This window comes from Poeciliopsis prolifica, unplaced genomic scaffold, assembly GCF_027474105.1.
Source record: "Poeciliopsis prolifica strain line A6 unplaced genomic scaffold, Auburn_PproV2 SCAFFOLD007, whole genome shotgun sequence".
Lineage (NCBI taxonomy): Eukaryota > Metazoa > Chordata > Actinopteri > Cyprinodontiformes > Poeciliidae > Poeciliopsis > Poeciliopsis prolifica.
The window spans coordinates 1,711,447-1,730,850 of record NW_026562382.1 but is presented as its reverse complement, the minus strand read 5'-3'; the positions used below and the strand labels follow the sequence as shown (position 1 = coordinate 1,730,850).

At 41.1% G+C, this 19,404-nt stretch overlaps 1 protein-coding gene across 2 annotated transcripts; it reads left to right on the top strand.

Moving 5' to 3' along the window:
- Positions 1 to 374: 374 nt before the first annotated feature.
- On the top strand, positions 375 to 11,031 carry ttf2 (transcription termination factor, RNA polymerase II). Of its 2 annotated transcripts, none has more exons than XM_055031618.1 (23): positions 375 to 466; positions 607 to 712; positions 1,100 to 1,186; positions 1,302 to 1,371; positions 1,482 to 2,288; positions 2,741 to 2,861; positions 3,119 to 3,289; positions 3,409 to 3,563; positions 3,723 to 3,804; positions 4,079 to 4,189; positions 4,328 to 4,478; positions 4,989 to 5,094; positions 5,351 to 5,535; positions 5,769 to 5,922; positions 6,064 to 6,155; positions 7,191 to 7,276; positions 7,381 to 7,514; positions 7,646 to 7,825; positions 8,010 to 8,068; positions 9,177 to 9,330; positions 9,441 to 9,523; positions 9,816 to 9,890; positions 10,128 to 11,031. In XM_055031618.1, the coding sequence occupies exons 1-23, from the start codon at positions 439 to 441 to the stop codon at positions 10,270 to 10,272; spliced, it is 3,342 nt and encodes a 1,113-aa protein (XP_054887593.1). In that variant the 5' UTR covers positions 375 to 438; the 3' UTR covers positions 10,273 to 11,031. The 2 variants fall into 2 exon arrangements, with proteins under 2 accessions (XP_054887593.1, XP_054887592.1); XM_055031617.1 differs by having other exon boundaries at positions 3,406 to 3,563.
- Positions 11,032 to 19,404: the final 8,373 nt, after the last annotated feature.

The following is a 19,404-nucleotide window of genomic DNA, read 5'->3' as shown; positions in this document are numbered from 1 at the left end:
GTTTTAATCCCTTTTGAAAAATATATTTATATGTACAAAAATATTTTCTAGTATGTTGAGTTATTTTGAAACACTTCAACAACAGAAATTTTACGAAACATGTTTTTCTGGAAGTTTAATAAGGTTAACATGTCCGGTTTCATCAACGGTCCACATTTGCACATTTCAAAATAATGGCTTTTATACAGATATTATTTAATTAACGGTTGCACTTACACACGTGTGTTTATTTGCTAGAATTTACATCATTAAATAAAATATTTCAGGCGTTTTAGTAGCCAACAAAACACAAAGTAAATGTTAAACTCGCATGTGAGCTTTTATGTCTAAATGTCCAAACCGGAAGTGAAATGTGAGTGGCGTGATTGGTCTATCCAAAAATACCAAACTTCCGAGACGTTGTCACTCTACGAAGTGAACTGAAGGATTTCAGAGACAATGGAAAGAGTGAAATGTGATTTACACGGTGAGCTATTATTAATAAGACACTTGTGACAAGTTGTCATGCAACAAAAACTTATTTTATACTTATCTTGCTAACTTATTCTCCGTTTTCGGTAACGGTTGTAAGATTAGCTAAACAACGCTGTCTGTGTCCTCGCGCAGGTAGTGTGTGTATGCTGAAAACCGGCGTGAAAGAGGGACCAAATAAAGGCAAGAGCTTCTATATTTGCGTTGACAAGCAGGGCTGTAATTTCACCCAACAGGCCAGGTATGTCAGCAAATTCACCAGCGAGCTCTTGTGATGAAGAAAGTATCCAGCGTTTTAAAGTCTTAAATGTGTTCTTATTCTGTTAACAATTCGTTATAATAACAGTACAGGTACTGTAAAAAAATAAAGTACACTCTTTGGTTTTTAATTACATTTGTTTTAATTACAAAAAGGCCTAGTTTATCAAAAACCTGCCTCCATTACCATGATTGTATTTTTTTGTATTATCTGTTGTAATATTGTCTGGGGTTTTTTAAGCCCATTGAACTGCATTAAGTTTTGTAAAATTGTTTTTCGATTGAGATTTAAACATTTAAAAATTGTCACGTTTAAACTAACTTGTCACATTCAGCTGTCAATCTAAATCCTCCACATCTCCTTCTCCAGTGTCCCTCCATCCCACTGTCTGCATCATGAAGAGTCAGTGGTGGAGCTGCAGGCGCTCAGCTACAGCCAACAGCAGCAGAGCCACCGGTGAGGATGCAGAAGGATTTGAGTTAGAAAAATAACAATTAGTTATTGATTATTATTTTTCGTAATTCTTTAAATTGGCATTATGTACATTGTACCTGTTCCTCATTTGCTCCAGGCTCTACTACAGATGTGCTGTCGGGAAAAGAGAAGGTCAGAGATGGTGTGGAAACGTGCCCTGGACTGCTGTAAGGCTCACTGTGTCGACATTCGCTTCCTCAAAACTCCTAGAATGCATAAACGTTTAATGTTGTTGCAATCATATTTATTTAAGTATATATTTTATGAATAATTGCAGCAAGAAAAAGAAAGGAGAACCCCTCTGACTGACTCCCAGCTGCAGCCATCGTGCCTCCCACGTGTCAGAAATCCCTTTAAGGCACCCGACAAGACGGACAAAACTTCGGAGCGGAAAGGCATGCTGAGCGGTGGGTGTGAAGAGAAAGAAGGGGAGAAGAAAACTCAGAAAGCAAGTTATAACGCAGAAGAAAGACAACATTCCCAGAAGGAAAATATGGAGGCTTTAGCCACAGGAGTGGAAGTGCGAGAGGAAAGAAAGGTGAGCGCACCTGAAACGTATCGAGGTAAGCTGCTCCCAGCAGGAATGAAGGTAAAGAAGAGGATTTCAAGCGAGGAAAGCAGCAAGTCCAAAGCTGATGGCGTTGATAGAACAGCAGCTGGGACGCAAGACAAGGCTGGGAAAAGTTCTGGAGAGGAGGGAGAGTCAGGAAAAACCAGTCCAGTTTGCCCCGACGCACACAAAAACATACCACAGGAAGCAACTAATAGTCAAACCCCTTCCTCGAGTCAAAATGAGCCCACAGCGGAGAAGAGTGTTGCTAAATCTGTCCCCGGCAGAAGCAGCCAGTCTTCCAGAGGAGGGAATTGTACCGTTTCAGCGGATATTGCAACAGAGACCCATCAAGAAGAGCAGGATGACGACGTAGTTTTGGTTTCAGTGAAACCGGCGGCTCGCCAAACTCCCCCGGCTCTTTCTGCAGTCCAAAAGACGATCACCAGCTTTCCTGGGTTTCAGTCGGCCGCCCCGGTGGGCGACCCAAAGGGGACGCACTGTCTGCTCAGTGCCCAGCTTCAACAGAAGAAGGTTGGTGGTTCCACTAAACAAAGGCTCTGCTGCAATTTGATGCAAACGTTAACAATTAATTTATTTGATATTGTAAAGGATTAGTGCAGCATTGCACTGTAAAAAGACAAACAAAAAAACTTTCAAGTGTGGATGAAAACAAGTATGTGATTTCTATGGTTTAAAATATGCTTTGACACCAAACACATTCATCTAATTGGCAATTTTCCATGACAACCATCTGGAAAAGAAATTTCCAGATTAATAGTTCCACATGGAAATCTGCATGTGGAAGATTTTTCTGGAATATTCAGTTTCCTTGTGCGCTATAGTTGGTTTTTACCGGCATAAAGATATTTAAAATGCACAAGCTATGAAAATAAAGTTCAACAGGAAAACAGTGGCATATCATTCAAAAAAAATTTTTTAAGTTTTTGCCCCATATTTGTGTGTTTCCGTGTTCTCCTGAGTAGGCCACTCTGTCTTCGGTGAACGTGGAGGCTCTGCCAGATAAAGGAGAGAGGCTGAGGTTACAGGTTAAAGAGCTGGAGGACGCGCTGGAGTCTCTGAGCCTCGCTGCTGCTTCTCAGCCCGGTGAGTCATATCTCCGCCCCCTCACCCTTCTAAACACAGTATTGCAAATCTTCGCTGCGGAGCCGGTGTAAAGGAAATCATGTCGTCAGTTGTTGGCAAGCAATGCTAATCCACCGCACTAGCTTTTGCCACTTCTTTTTTTAAATCGCTACCTGGCCATGTGGTTACAAAACAATCGTTTCGAAGAGTTCATCTGAAATCTGTTGAATCTGTTTTTTGTCGTCTCACTGCTAACGTGACGGTCAAACCTCTTCCAGAACCTGTGGAGGAGTCCAGGAGCTCTGCTCAACCTGTTGCCAACCCATTCAGCAGGCCGGGCGGAACCGTCCTACTCCCCTCCGCTCCAGTACCAGGGCTGGTCCGGCACCAAGCCTCTGGGAGCTCTACGGGGATTCAACTGAGCCAGGGAAACGCTCAAACCTTTGGAGGTGAGCCATACTTAGAATCTTGTGTGGGGAGTGTGAGTGTTGACTAATAAGTGTTTATTAGTACTTATTAGTAATAAGTGTTTATTAGTACTTTTCTTCTTCTTCCTTTTTCCCAGCAGATCTTCAAATGCACCCTTATTATGGGGGCAGGATGACGAATGACCGCCTGCTGGCAGTGAAGAACGCCACCTGCGAGGCCATCGACCATCTTCATAAATCTCTGGAGTCGTGTCCAGATCCCGAGGATGAAGCTTCAGACCCCAGAGGCATCAAGGTTCCCCTCTCCTTTACTCTTTTCTGCCGAGTCAACTGCAAAATCTGGTGTTCTGCTTCATTCTAAACTCTTTAAAGCTGTAATTTTCAATAATAGACAGTTTGTGCTGCTCTCCTTTACTGTGTCAATGACGTTGAATTTCTTTGTTTGGCCGGTCAGGTGCCGCTCCTGGCCCATCAGAGGAGAGCTTTAGCCTGGCTGCTCTGGAGAGAAGCTCAGAATCCATGTGGAGGAATTCTGGGTAACTTTTATTCATCTGTGTATTCTCGACTGTTAGCGACACTATAAAAACATTACAGATTTTAAAGTGGGCACAAATTAAAGACAAATCAGGGTTTTTTTACTGGCCGATACCAAATGTTTCCCAATACTTAGTGGTTCTGATTTGATTTTTAATCTTGAACGCAGGTGAAAGAGAAAAAAAGTGCATTTAGAGGAGTTTCATATTTTCCATGTTTATACAGCAAAACATTTATCTCTAACCTTTTATCATTATTACTTTTGTGTGGCTACAGCGGACGACATGGGCTTGGGGAAAACTCTGACCATGATCGCACTCATGCTGACAAAAAAGATGGAGGCCAAAAAAGAAGAGAAGAAGTTGGACTCCTGGATCTCTAAAAGCGGTGATCCTTATTTGTTATCAGTCAGTCCTTCGTTTTCGAAGAAATCCAGCTGGGTGATTGTGACCATTTCCAAACCGTTCACAATTAGATTACACGTCGTTTATCTGGTTTGTGTTTACTGCTTGTTTCGCTGTCCAGATTCCAGCATTGTGTCTTCTAAAGGCACTCTCGTCATCTGTCCTGCTTCCCTCATTCACCACTGGAAGAAGGAGATTGAGCGGCATGTCAAGACAGGCAGGATGTCTGTGTATCTGTACCACGGTTCCAGCCGGGAGAGAAGCGCCAGAGCGTAAGAACCAACACAGCAATGACTTATACTTATTTGCTTTGCTAATTCTTTCAGACAAATTTGTGTTAGCAGGCGCAATGAAAAGAGGACAGATTTTACATATGATTATTTAAAGCACAAGAAACTAAAGTCGAAGATTGTTTTGTATCTGGGGCTGCAATAAACAACTATTTCAGTAAATTATGACGCTATCATTTATTGTGACAACTAATTGATTAATTTTATGCCATGATAATTTTTTTTTTTTTTAGGATTTACCCTTTTTTAATCAGATAAAACAATTGTCACGTTCTGCAGATTTTTCATTAAACTTGGCACATATTTACAACCATCTTTTTTTTCACAAGTTCAAAATGAATATATTTTTGTACAGCTTTGGAGTGTGGTGTTCTTTTCGCAAACTGCCTTTTTTGAGTCAGAATAGTTCGTAGATCACTATATTGAGGATTATTTCGATAATCACGATTAATCAGATTAATAGTTTTAGCCCAAACTGTGTCTCTCTTCCAGACTGGCAGATTACGACGTCGTTGTGACCACATACAGTTTGGTCTCTAAGGAGATTCCTGTCAAAAAGGAAGATGCTGATAATCCCGGCAAAGATTCTGATCATGTGGTGAATACAGCAAGTCAAATCTAAAATGTCAGGTTTTATGTGTAAATAACAGTAAAAAGGAAAATCTGATTCACAATTGGTCAACACGTTAAATTATGTTGTCATATTGTCACCTTCCTAAAATAGTGACTGTTTTTTGATAAAAGGGATTTGGCAAAAAGAAAAAAAAAAGACTTATTTTAGGATGGTGTTGATATGCTGAGGAAAGAAGGAACTAGAACAAATTCACTTCGGCTCATATATTGTATATCTGCAGCCGTCATGTTCAGGCCCTCTCCTGCGAGTGACCTGGGCCCGAGTGATTCTGGACGAAGCCCACAACATTAAAAACCCCAAAGTGCAGACCTCCATGGCCGTCTGCCAGCTGAGAGCCCGCGCCCGCTGGGCTGTGACCGGGACCCCCATCCAGAACAACCTGCTGGACATGTACTCTCTGCTGAAGTAGGTCCCATCTGGTTGTCGATTCAACTCCTGTCCTGTCCCAACGCTGGAATAAACAAGTCTGACAGATGTGTGTTTACTGCTGGGAAACATAATGTATGGTTAAATTTAGAGACGCACAATATTATCGGCGTGGTATTGGTATCGGGCAATATTGGCTGTAAAATTTAATATTGAAAATCGGCCTTTCCGTCAAAATGACAAACTGATGTAGAAATTGTTTTCATATTCAGGTTCCTGCGTTGTTCTCCGTTCGACGAGTACAAGCTGTGGAAAGCTCAGGTGGACAACGGCTCCAGCAGAGGCAGGGAGAGACTCAACATCCTGACGAGAACTCTGCTGCTGCGACGCACCAAAGATCAGCTGGACTCCAGGGGAAAACCGCTGGTAGAGAGACCCCCCCCCCCCCCCCCCTCACACACACACACACACACACACACACACACCGTCATCCTTCACCATCAAATGTAAACAAGGAGTTCATCCTTACTGCTGAAAAGAGGCTAACGAGAACATTGGATGTTTCAGGTGTCTCTTCCGAAGCGGACCTGCGAAGTGCATCAGCTCAAACTCTCTGAGGACGAGCAGGCTGTGTACGATGTGGTGTTCGCTCAGTCCAGGTAAGATACTGACAAGTGATGAAATAATGTTTCCGTTCATGTGTCATTGAGAACGTGTAAGGGTGAAGATTTTAATAAAATATGGGGAAGTTTTGCTTTTTTATGCCTTCAAAACAGACGGAGCAGTGGCGCCCCCATGAAAAAAACATGAATGGGGTGGCCACACAACGCTAGCTAAAATACATATATTTCTATCATTGTATTTATTTATTTTGTGTTAATTTATTGATTTGTTGAGTTTTCAAAGAAAAATAGTGTGCTCTGTACATTAAAAGAATAAAGCAGTATTTTGTTATGACTGTCAGTAACCTCAAGGGAAAACATTTTCAACAGGCAAACAGCAAAAAATTTAATTGTTTTGAAAAACTACATATGTTTCTTAATATCAAGATAAATACATAAATTAAAGTGCATGCATTATAAACTGAAAATGCGTTATTGTATCTGTGATATCCATGTTCTTGTCTTTGTGTTTCTGAGAAGCTTGGAGTATTTTAGAGGGAGCCATGGTCCCCCTAAACCCCTCTCTGGGGTGCGCCACTGAGATGGAGATTTTGTAAAATATAAATCAAATCCTTGCTAGTGATTAAACCCTAATAAATTGTTATTTTTTATTTCAACTTTGTCTGAAAGTCCCAATATTTAACAATCACAAAGCAATTCAATGTTTTCCTTCCAGCGGTTTGGCCCTAATGCTAAGAGAAACGGAATTAAGAAAGAGAAACTACAAGTACTTTTCCTTGCCCACTCTTGGAACTTCAGACATCTATTTTAACTTTTTATGCTTTTGTCCTTTTTTGTTTTTTTCTTTTCTTCTATTTGAAAGAAATTAGGTGAGATGACATGTATTGATTCATAGCTTCAATGACTGAAGTTTAGCTATTTGATTGCAGAATTGTAGAGATGATTTTGGATTCCAGTTGGCAGGAAAAAATGTTTTCAATTAAAAAAAAATTATCACACAGTATTGGGAAGTATAGATGTCTTCCTTGTGAGTAGGAAATGGTAAAAAAAAGTATATATTTTTCCCCATAGGTCTACTCTGCAGAACTATCTCAAGAGGCATGAAGAGAAAGATTTGGACAAGGGAAACGCGTCCAGCGTCAATCCGTTTGATAAAGGTTAGATAGGTGGTAAAGGCATATAAAAAAACAACAAAAAAAACAGTTCTGCAAATGTAAAACTAGGAACTAAAAACAGTGTTTGTGGCGTTTTCTCGCTCCAGTGGCCCAAGAGTTCGGTGTGTCCCAGGCTGACCCTGCCAGGTCGGGCTCTCGACAGGCATCCAGCACCGTTCACATCCTCTCTTTGCTGCTGCGCCTCAGACAGTGCTGCTGCCACCTCTCTCTTCTTAAAAAGGTACTTTAGGTTTTTTTTTTTGTTTTGTTTTTTTTAGCTTTTAAAGAACTCATCCAACTTTGACTTAAACAAAAACAAAGAAATCCAATCTCCATGCACGCCTGATCGTTCTTTTCTACTTGCCCGCACAGACGTTGGACTCGTCTGAGCTGCAGGGTGATGGGATCGTTCTGTCGCTGGAGGAGCAGCTGAATGCTCTGTCACTGTCCTCGACCCCGTCGCCATCGGCCCCTGACCCCAAAGACACCGTGGCCCTGAACGGCACCCACTTCCCCTCACAGTTGTTTGAGGAGACCAGTGAAAGCACCAAGGTGAGTGACTGGTTTATATTTAGACTCTTGGATCAAAAATGTGGCGCACCGACTTTACAAGGTGCTTCTTAAATTGGCAATAAGACAATTATTTACATTACAGCAGTGACGAAGCATATTATGATTGGAAAAGGCTATGTTGATTTTCTAAATATGTTGGTACTTCTTTCCTGTGTATATTTAGATTTCTGCGATCACGTCTGAACTCATGGCGATAAAAGAGAAGAGTGACAATCAGAAAAGGTAACAACATGCTACCGATATAAAAAAAAAAGTAACTGAAGCTTTGAATAATTAGGATTTTATAAGGGTAAAGTAAAGAAATGTTGCTTTTAAAGTGTATCTGAAATTAAACTTCTCAGTTTATTGCCTCTACTTGTATTAGTGTCACCAAAAGCTCAAAATTAGGGTTGTCCTGATACAACTTTATTGCTATAATACCGATATTGCAGCTCTGAGCATTGGCGGATACCGATATTGACCCGATATCATATCGGTACAAATCGTACATACTTTTATTACGTATTTTGTAATGTGTTAATGTTAGGAAAGGCTTGGTCAGGTCATATTACTCAGAGAACAATGGTCAATAACAAACAGGTTTGAGAGCAACTCACTCATTTACTAATAACCAGTTGTTCTGGTTATTAGTAAATAATAACCAGATCCGGCAGTGGTAGAAATGCTGGAGCGGAATACCGGAGTGGAGTGCCTCTATCGTTTTAAATCCAGTCCGATGTAAACCAATGGTTTCTTTTGACTGATATCGGACCGGATTTTAATATCAGAATTGGATCTGGGCAGTAGGTCTGTCACATAAACAAATAAATCGCCGGACAATAAATTGTTGCAGTAATTATTGTGATAAGTTATAATATAGTTGTCTTGAGACCATTTTCAAGCAATATGTTAATATTGGCAAAATAATGCAAATCTGCCCTCCTAAAGACCAATAAATTTTACATTTTTAAAGAATACTTTACACTGGAAGATATATTTTTAAATATCCAAAGTAAGATGCAAAAACAAAAAATAAACACAATCTCAACCGAAACCACCAATAAAATGGACTATTAAGTCTCCGTAAACAAAATTGCCCTTCAGAAAATATGAACCATCAGAATGGAGATAACTGAGCTCATTTTAATTTAACCTACGATTTAGCATAATTAAATAATTGCTCATTACAACAGTCTGTTCCACTATATTGGGGTATTTTTAGCTTTTTCATCAGATGACAAATCTGCTTACTTATCTTCACTGATTACACTTGTTTTTTTTACTTTCCAACACTAATACAAAACATATTAAAATGACGTTATGATAATGTGCCGCATGTGTTTCTCTGCAGCGTGATCGTGTCTCAGTGGACCAGTATGCTCAACATCATAGCAGTTCATCTGCGGCGAATGGGCTTGACTTACGGGGTCATCGACGGCACCGTGAACCCCAAACGGCGCATGGACCTGGTGGAAGAGTTCAACACAAACCCTAGAGGACCTCAGGTACACCTCAGCTAAATGTGATGATCCCCAAAACTAAATGATTTTGTTTTTATCTGGAGAATGTTGTAAGGAAGTCCTTTGCTGAATTCGTTGTTTGCTTTTTCTAAAAGGTTATGCTGGTTTCTCTGTGTGCTGGTGGGGTTGGACTCAACCTGATTGGAGGGAATCATCTCTTCCTCATTGACATGCATTGGTGAGGTCACAGCACTAAAACTAAAACCTTACGTCTTTGTTTTGTTTATGCTTTTCATTCGATTGAGCTTAGAGCTGTCACACCCGTTACTGTTTGAGTATGTGGTGATACTTTTGCACGTTTTACAAGTCAAAAGAATTTAAAACAATAAATAAATCAACTACATTCAGAATCATTTATCCAGATCTCAGAAAAAATAATTCTGTTGTTCTGTACAGTCACTGCAGCACTATTTACCCTATTTAGTATAGAAATATTAACACAGAAATGTCATTCCTTTAAATTCTGACAGGAATCCAGCCTTGGAGGATCAGGCCTGTGACAGGATCTATAGAGTGGGACAACGTAAAGACGTCACCATTCACAGGTAGCAAAACCACAAAATCTATTTTTTTTTTTTCTTTGACATGCTTTACGTTCTGCTTTCAGCTGATGAAAACATGACATTTCAGTTTAGAATATTACATCAGACCATTAAAAATATTGTTTCTACCACATAAATGTGGACTAAATGAAAAGTATAACAATGAGACGTACCTGTGTTAGTCTTTCTTGGGTTTGCTTATATGTACAAGTATACTTTTGACACTTTATATGGCTGCAGGTTTGTGTGTGAAGGAACCGTAGAGGACAAGATTGCGACACTGCAGACGAAGAAGAAAGAGCTGGCCGAAAATGTGCTTTCCGGAACAGGAAGCACAGTCGCTAAACTCTCATTGGCCGATCTCAAAATCATTTTTGGTGTTTAGAAATGATGAAACTCTTGAGGTCATCCTTTTTAAATGTTTGCATTTTTTTCCTTTTTCTGTGTGTAATGATGCAAACCTTCAGGAAAATCCTGAAAAAGCCACATAATAATAAGGTATTAAAATTTTTGAATGAAAGGTTGCTTCACTCCTCCCTACAGATAATGGTTTGCATTTTGATTTACGTTTTTAACCATTACAGATTGCATAGACTATTATAAAAATATCTGAGCGTCTCAGTGTGCATCCTAAATTGTGGTACTTTGTTTTTATTAATGCACTAAAGTGTAAAGTCTGTCATGTTTTGTAAATTCAAGTGAGACTTTTTTTTTAATAAATTCACTTTTTATTTCAAACAAATTGGTAGATTCCAAACAAAGTCCACCCTAATAAAACGCATCACTTCTTCAAGCTTAAGAATCGTAGCAAATTATGTCAACTAAAAGCTTGCTGTATAAACTTAATAATTGCGTTTTCTTTCACGATGCTTTGAAATACATGGCAATGTATAATACTCGGAGAAGGCCGGTCTTGTGCGAAATTCGGTTCCCCTGTGAAAATCTGTTCCCCCTGCGTCGGGAGCGCGCATTACAGCCAGAGAGGCGAAAGAGGCGGATCTGATCATTTTCACGTCGCTTCTGATTGATTTCTCGGTAAAAAAAAACAACTAATACAACCATGTCAATGTTGTAACACTCAGTTTAATTTGCAGCTGTTGTTTACAAAAATTGCAAAATAAATAAATAAACGAGGTCTTCTGACGCTGTTTTGTGTTATTGTAAACACCAAGAGAATCGCTCTTTTCTCACGTAAGTCTGGCAGAAATAAAAGTCAGTCACCAAACACTGTTTTCCCAACACGTAGTGTGTATGTAAAGGTTTTTGTGAATTTGGAAACAGTTGTTCTTTATTCCCCAAGGTTATGGAGTAAGGAGAGGAAATAATGGATGATTCAGCAGCCTGAAATATTCTGTTCCCCCTCCATAAAATGGGAACAAATTATTTTACCTGCAAATGCTTAACTTTGCTTATTCCTCTCATCATCAACAATAAATACTGTGATTTTGGTATCATTTGCTCTTATTTTGCCAGAGTTATGAGGGGGTACCATATATTTCTGCTGGCTAAAATATTCTGTTCCCCCTCCATAAAATGGGAACAACTGCACTTACCAGCAAGATTTATATTTATGAAGAAATTCACCATAATTAAACAGTTGACCATTCTCATTAAACAAGTGTTTTAAAGTTAGAATATCATTATCCACCCAGTTCTTAAGAAATATAGATTTATGCTTGAAGCAAATATTTTGGTTATTCCAAATAAAACATTTATGAGAAATATGTTTACAATTTGTCACGCTTCCTGCTCCTCCAGAGACATCACACATTCTAGAACAACTAAACAGTCTAACTGTTCATAAGGACAATGATTAGTGTTAATGCAAGTTATTAATTCAAACCTATCACTCATGTTTCAACCGTGCTGCATCAAACTCACTGAAATCGATCCTTGTCCTCCCCCTGACAGGAATGTGGTCCAATATTTGGTGTGTGTGGCCCAATTCCTCCACAACACACCCAAGAATATCCTTAAAAATCATCCACAAGCCACGATTTATCCAAGAATTATTAAACTTGGCACACATTTGAAAGAGGAGTTTGATTTAAGTCAAAATCCTAGTGGCCAAAGCTACTTTAAGCAAACGAGAGGGGAGAAGACTTGGGAATAAGGTCAACTAGAAAAGCCAAGTAAACCAACGGTCATCTTTTGGGACCGAACCGGAGAGAATCCACTGATTGGAGAACATGCAACCATGAAGGCAGAAAATAAATGTTTTAATCACACTAGACAGAATTTAGAGCCAAATTAACTAACAGTCGTAATGTCAGACTGTGGCAGGAAGCCGGAGCGCCCGGAGAGAAACCTGCAAACAGGAAACCTGTCTAATCTTTTTAGTTCATAAATTTAGATAAGACCCGGTCAGATTTCTCCAGCCTCCAAATGGTCACTAATTGTATCTTTTGGAATTTCCTCTAATCCGAATCAGTTAAGTTTGGCTCCTCTCCAAACGCGCCTTGGTCGCCTTGGAGAGGAGGGGCTGGAGAACTTGAGACATCAGTGACTAGCTGATGTCTCCTTACCTTTTCGTATACGTACAAAACTCCCGTTTGATTCATGTCTTCACTGCAGAGGTCATCTGCAGAGAAGACATGATCATTTTCTGCCTTCAGAATTTGATGTTCTCCCATCAAATACGTATAAAACTGGGTCGACAATGGACCCTGACAGATCACAGAGGACAGACAGAACCGCTCCGTCCCGCAGGCAGACTGTGCGGGCACATCCATAGTCTGGTTGGCCGTCACTGGATGGATCCTGGTCCGCCTCGGGAGAAAAACACCAGAACGTTGTTACCCGCCAACTGGTGCTTCTTCTCCAAGGCAGACTTGCAGCCTGAGCAATGGCGCCTGCCTCCCAATGCCAACCAATCGTCAAAAAGAGTAACTAAATCAGTTGGAAAAGTTGCCGCTGGCAGGGCAACCACGGGGCCATCGCTCAGGAGCTCCAGGCAGCTGGTATGACAGACAGAGCAATTGTTGGAGCAGTACAAGTCTCTGTCTGTCTCCCCACCAAGTGAGTCCAACCATATTAACAAGGACTCCAGCAAACATTTTACAGCGTAATCCCTACACATGTCCAAAAACAGATTTCTCTCCATCAGCTCTACCAGAGCTGGGGAGAGGTCTGTTGCTGTAAAATGTCTGCCCGGATGGCGGACGGCTGCAAGGATTAGACTTGCGCAGCACGGAATGGATGAAGCCTCCAGAAACACCCGTTCCCGGGCAAGACACCGTCTGGTGACACCCAGGTTCAGGAGGCTCTGGAAAGTGGCATTCATCCAGCTACTGTTCAGTTCATTGGAGAACTGACAGTAGCGTTCCATGCCCGCTTGTCCGGATCCTGCAGCCTCTGTCTTCCCTCCATCTGTCATGTCTAAGCCGACCCTCTCTTCCGAATTAAGATCCTCCTCCGGTAAACAGTTAATTTCGAAAGAAATCGTGACCCTACCATTTAAAGACCTTTTTTTTGCCTCTGAGGTACCAAGTTCCCCAGCTGGGGAACTTGGTACCTCAAAGGCACTGGTAATGGTGCCTTTCAGAGACTTCGTTGATGACCTAAGAGCTGGGACCACTGAAGCCAAGGCTTCTGCTGTGAATTCAGCAAAAGCCTTGGCTGCAAGGTCGGCCGCAGATACATCTTCCTCAGCCGGGGCAGATGCTTCTGCGGCTCGTCTCTGGCACGCAAAATACTTTGAGCAAACCTCCCCAGCCGGGTTGGTTTGCTCAAATTTAGTACCGTCAAACTCGGTACTGTCTCCTGTCGTCAGGTCTCCGTCTGCTGTCTCACACTCCTGCCCAGCCGGGTCAGTTTGTCTGGAGACAGTACCGTTGTCTGCGGTACTCTCTGGTAGGGTCACGATCGGGTCTAGTTCTACAGTCCCTAAGATGTCCGCTGGTTTGGAACAAACCTCCCCAGCCGGGCTGGTTTGTTTCTCCTGAAAATCCTCAAAGTCCCGCGAGTCCTTAGAATCCGGCAAGTCCTGACAACCTCCTTTGTCCTCCTCAGGAAGGCAATAATCTAATAACTTTTTCATGCCGGTGGTAACGGCGTATCCCAAGCCCCAACCCAGTGGGATAAACAAAGGTATGAGTCCGTTCAAACTAGACATCTTCACAAATTCTTCGCAAATCTTCTTCACTGAAAGCTGTCTGAATCCTGACTGAAGCACTGAGATTCCTACTTGAGAATTTCTTTGTCATTGATGACATCATCAGTGACCTCACTGGACTTCAAGGGCAAGGTATTGCCTCTGGTCATCGCTATGGAAACGATATCAGTTCTGGAAAACTCAAGCTGAAATAATGACTGAATATTATAAAAATAAGTAATATTTTATTTATTCAACAATAGATTTCTATATGATTTAATTATTGCATTTGTGGTTTTCCAAACCTGCTGTGGCATTAACAGCCTTAAGCCATTTATCCACTGATATTTTTAAACGCAATCCTATGGTAAGCTAATTGTAGCTTCGCACTCTGAGCTCAAGTCACATTATAAATATTTACATGCAATAAATTGACATATATTAAATATTTACAATATTTTGCAAGCAATATATCTACACTTTAATTACTCATCTGCTTTTATTTTGACACAGTGCAGTGTGAAAGTGAATTAAGATCTCTTCCGAATTAAGATCCTCCTCCGGTAAACAGTTAATTTCGAAAGAAATCGTGACCCTACCATTTAAAGACCTCTTTTTTGCCTCTGAGGCAAAAAAGAGGTCATCATCAACAATAAATACTGTGAATTTGGTAGCATTTGCTCCTACTTTGCCAGAGTTATGAGGGGGGAACCATATTTTCAGCTGGCTAAAATATTCCGTTCCCCCTTCATAAAATGGGAACAAATTATTTTACCTGCAAATGCTTAACTGTGCTTATTCCTCTCATCATCAACAATAAATCCTGTGATTTTGGTATCATTTGCTCCTACTTTGCCAGAATTATCGGGGGGAACCATATATTTCAGCTGTTTTACCTGACTGAAATTATCCGTTCCCCCTCAAAAACATGGAGACAAATGTATTTATCAACAGTAATCATCAACAGCAAACTGGCTGTTGGCAAACAGCCAGTTTGAAAACATTTCATCACTATTTGCTCCATCACCATCTCCACCTGCTGCAGCACCTCCCCCTGCTCCAGTCCCTCCATATCAATACAAAGACATAAAGTCTTTGTGAGACATATATGTATGATAATAAAAACTGAAATGCATGTGCATTGATATATATTTATAAGAATTGGAAATCAAATTTACATTTCTCAGCTTGAGTTTTTTTCTGGACTGGACAGGAGTCTATGGCAGAGCAGAGGAAGACGTCTTTGTATTGATATGCTTTCATCTTATTTTAATAAAAGGAATAATTTCAGTATATTATTAAAACAAAATGATACTGAAATTATTCCTTTTATTAAAATAAGAGGAAGACGGTGATGGAGCAGGAGGTGGGGATGGAGTCGGTGGAGGGACTGGAGCAGGGGGAGGTGCTGCAGCAGGTGGAGATGGTGATGGAGCAAATAGTGATGAAATGTTTTCAAACTTGCTGTTTGCCAACAGCCAGTTTGCGGTTGATGATTACTGTTGATAAATACATTTGTTTCCATGTTTTTTGAGGGGGAACGGATAATTTCAGTCAGGTAAAACAGCTAAAATATTTGGTTCCCCCCCATAATTCTGGCAAAGTAGGAGCAAATGCTACCAAAATCACAGGATTTATTGTTGATGATGAGAGGAATAAGCACAGTTAAGCATTTGCAGGTAAAATAATTTGTTCCCATTTTATGAAGGGGGAACGGAATATTTTAGCCAGCTGAAATATATGGTTCCCCCCTCATAACTCTGGCAAAGTAGGAGCAAATGCTACCAAATTCACAGTATTTATTGTTGATGATGACCTCTTTTTTGCCTCAGAGGCAAAAAAGAGGTCTTTAAATGGTAGGGTCACGATTTCTTTCGAAATTAACTGTTTACTGGAGGAGGATCTTAATTCGGAAGAGATCTTAATTCACTTTCACACTGCACTGTGTCAAAATAAAAGCAGATGAGTAATTAAAGTGTAGATATATTGCTTGCAAAATATTGTAAATATTTAATATATGTCAATTTATTGCATGTAAATATTTATAATGTGACTTGAGCTCAGAGTGCGAAGCTACAATTAGCTTACCATAGGATTGCGTTTAAAAATATCAGTGGATAAATGGCTTAAGGCTGTTAATGCCACAGCAGGTTTGGAAAACCACAAATGCAATAATTAAATCATATAGAAATCTATTGTTGAATAAATAAAATATTACTTATTTTTATAATATTCAGTCATTATTTCAGCTTGAGTTTTCCAGAACTGATATCGTTTCCATAGCGATGACCAGAGGCAATACCTTGCCCTTGAAGTCCAGTGAGGTCACTGATGATGTCATCAATGACAAAGAAATTCTCAAGTAGGAATCTCAGTGCTTCAGTCAGGATTCAGACAGCTTTCAGTGAAGAAGATTTGCGAAGAATTTGTGAAGATGTCTAGTTTGAACGGACTCATACCTTTGTTTATCCCACTGGGTTGGGGCTTGGGATACGCCGTTACCACCGGCATGAAAAAGTTATTAGATTATTGCCTTCCTGAGGAGGACAAAGGAGGTTGTCAGGACTTGCCGGATTCTAAGGACTCGCGGGACTTTGAGGATTTTCAGGAGAAACAAACAGCCCGGCTGGGGAGGTTTGTTCCAAACCAGCGGACATCTTAGGGACTGTAGAACTAGACCCGATCGTGACCCTACCAGAGAGTACCGCAGACACAACGGTACTGTCTCCAGACAAACTGACCCGGCTGGGCAGGAGCAGGACAGACGAGACAGTACCGAGTTTGACGGTACTAAATTTGAGCAAACCAACCCGGCTGGGGAGGTTTGCTCAAAGTATTTTGCGTGCCAGAGACGAGCCGCAGAAGCATCTGCCCCGGCTGAGGAAGATGTATCTGCGGCCGACCTTGCAGCCAAGGCTTTTGCTGAATTCACAGCAGAAGCCTTGGCTTCAGTGGTCCCAGCTCTTAGGTCATCAACGAAGTCTCTGAAAGGCACCATTACCAGTGCCTTTGAGGTACCAAGTTTCCCCAGCTGGGGAACTTGGTACCTCAGAGGCAAAAAAGAGGTCTTTAAATGGTAGGGTCACGATTTCTTTCGAAATTAACTGTTTACCGGAGGAGGATCTTAATTCGGAAGAGAGGGTCGGCTTAGACATGACAGATGGAGGGAAGACAGAGGCTGCAGGATCCGGACAAGCGGGCATGGAACGCTACTGTCAGTTCTCCAATGAACTGAACAGTAGCTGGATGAATGCCACTTTCCAGAGCCTCCTGAACCTGGGTGTCACCAGACGGTGTCTTGCCCGGGAACGGGTGTTTCTGGAGGCTTCATCCATTCCGTGCTGCGCAAGTCTAATCCTTGCAGCCGTCCGCCATCCGGGCAGACATTTTACAGCAACAGACCTCTCCCCAGCTCTGGTAGAGCTGATGGAGAGAAATCTGTTTTTGGACATGTGTAGGGATTACGCTGTAAAATGTTTGCTGGAGTCCTTGTTAATATGGTTGGACTCACTTGGTGGGAGACAGACAGAGACTTGTACTGCTCCAACAATTGCTCTGTCTGTCATACCAGCTGCCTGGAGCTCCTGAGCGATGGCCCCGTGGTTGCCCTGCCAGCGGCAACTTTTCCAACTGATTTAGTTACTCTTTTTGACGATTGGTTGGCATTGGGAGGCAGGCGCCATTGCTCAGGCTGCAAGTCTGCCTTGGAGAAGAAGCACCAGTTGGCGGGTAACAACGTTCTGGTTTTTTTCTCCCGAGGCGGACCAGGATCCATCCAGTGACGGCCAACCAGACTATGGATGTGCCCGCACAGTCTGCCTGCGGGACGGAGCGGTTCTGTCTGTCCTCTGTGATCTGTCAGGGTCCATTGTCGACCCAGTTTTATACGTATTTGATGGGAGAACATCAAATTCTGAAGGCAGAAAATGATCATGTCTTCTCTGCAGATGACCTCTGCAGTGAAGACATGAATCAAACGGGAGTTTTGTACGTATACGAAAAGGTAAGGAGACATCAGCTAGTCACTGATGTCTCAAGTTCTCCAGCCCCTCCTCTCCAAGGCGACCAAGGCGCGTTTTGGAGAGGAGCCAAACTTAACTGATTCGGATTATGAGGAATTCCAAAAGATACAATTAGTGACCATTTGGAGGCTGGAGAAATCTGACCGGGTCTTATCTAAATTGAACTAAAAAGATTAGACAGGTTTCCTGTTTTGCAGGTTTCTCTCCGGGCGCTCCGGCTTCCTGCCACAGTCTGACATTACGACTGTTAGTTAATTTGGCTCTAAATTCTGTCTAGTGTGATTAAAACATTTATTTTCTGCCTTCATGGTTTGCATGTTCTCCAATCAGTGGATTCTCTCCGGTTCGGTCCCAAAAGATGACCGTTGGTTTACTTGGCTTTTCTAGTTGACCTTATTCCCAAGTCTTCTCCCCTCTCGTTTGCTTAAAGTAGCTTTGGCCACTAGGATTTTGACTTAAATCAAACTCCTCTTTCAAATGTGTCCAAGTTTCATAATTCTTGGATAAATCGTGGCTTGTGGATGATTTTTAAGGATATTCTTGGGTGTGTTGTGGAGGAATTGGGCCACACACACCAAATATTGGACCACATTCCTGTCAGGGGAGGACAAGGATCGATTTCAGTGAGTTTGATGCAGCACGGTTGAAACATGAGTGATAGGTTTGAATTAATAACTTGCATTAACACTAATCATTGTCCTTATGAACAGTTAGACTGTTTTAGTTGTTCTAGAATGTGTGATGTCTCTGGAGGAGCAGGAAGCGTGACAAATTGTAAACATATTTCTCATAATGTTTTATTTGGAATAACCAAATATTTGCTTCAAGCATAAATCTATATTTCTTAAGAACTGGGTGGATAATGATATTCTAACTTTAAAACACTTGTTTAATGAGAATGGTCAACTGTTTAATTATGGTGAATTTCTTCATAAATATAAATCTTGCTGGTAAGTGCAGTTGTTTCCCATTTTATGGAGGGGGAACAGAATATTTTAGCCAGCAGAAATATATGGTTCCCCCCTCATAACTCTGGCAAAATAAGAGCAAATGATACCAAAATCACAGTATTTATTGTTGATGATGAGAGGAATAGGCAAAGTTAAGCATTTGCAGGTAAAATAATTTGTTCCCATTTTATGGAGGGGGAACAGAATATTTCAGGCTGCTGAATCATCCATTATTTCCTCTCCTTACTCCATAACCTTGGGGAATAAAGAACAACTGTTTCCAAATTCACAAAAACCTTTACATACACACTACGTGTTGGGAAAACTGTGTTTGGTGACTGACTTTTATTTCTGCCAGACTTACGTGAGAAAAGAGCGATTCTCTTGGTGTTTACAATAACACAAAACAGCGTCAGAAGACCTCGTTTATTTATTTATTTTGCAATTTTTGT

What these genes read in the sequence shown, in the direction of transcription:
- ttf2 (XM_055031617.1), top strand. Translation starts at nt 439, where the DNA reads ATGGAAAGAGTGAAATGTGATTTACACG. An exon ending in CCCAGCTTCAACAGAAGAAG is followed by an intron (nt 2,289 to 2,740) that starts GTTGGTGGTTCC and finishes TCTCCTGAGTAG; the next exon opens with GCCACTCTGTCTTCGGTGAA. An exon ending in TTCCTCATTGACATGCATTG is followed by an intron (nt 9,524 to 9,815) that starts GTGAGGTCACAG and finishes AAATTCTGACAG; the next exon opens with GAATCCAGCCTTGGAGGATC.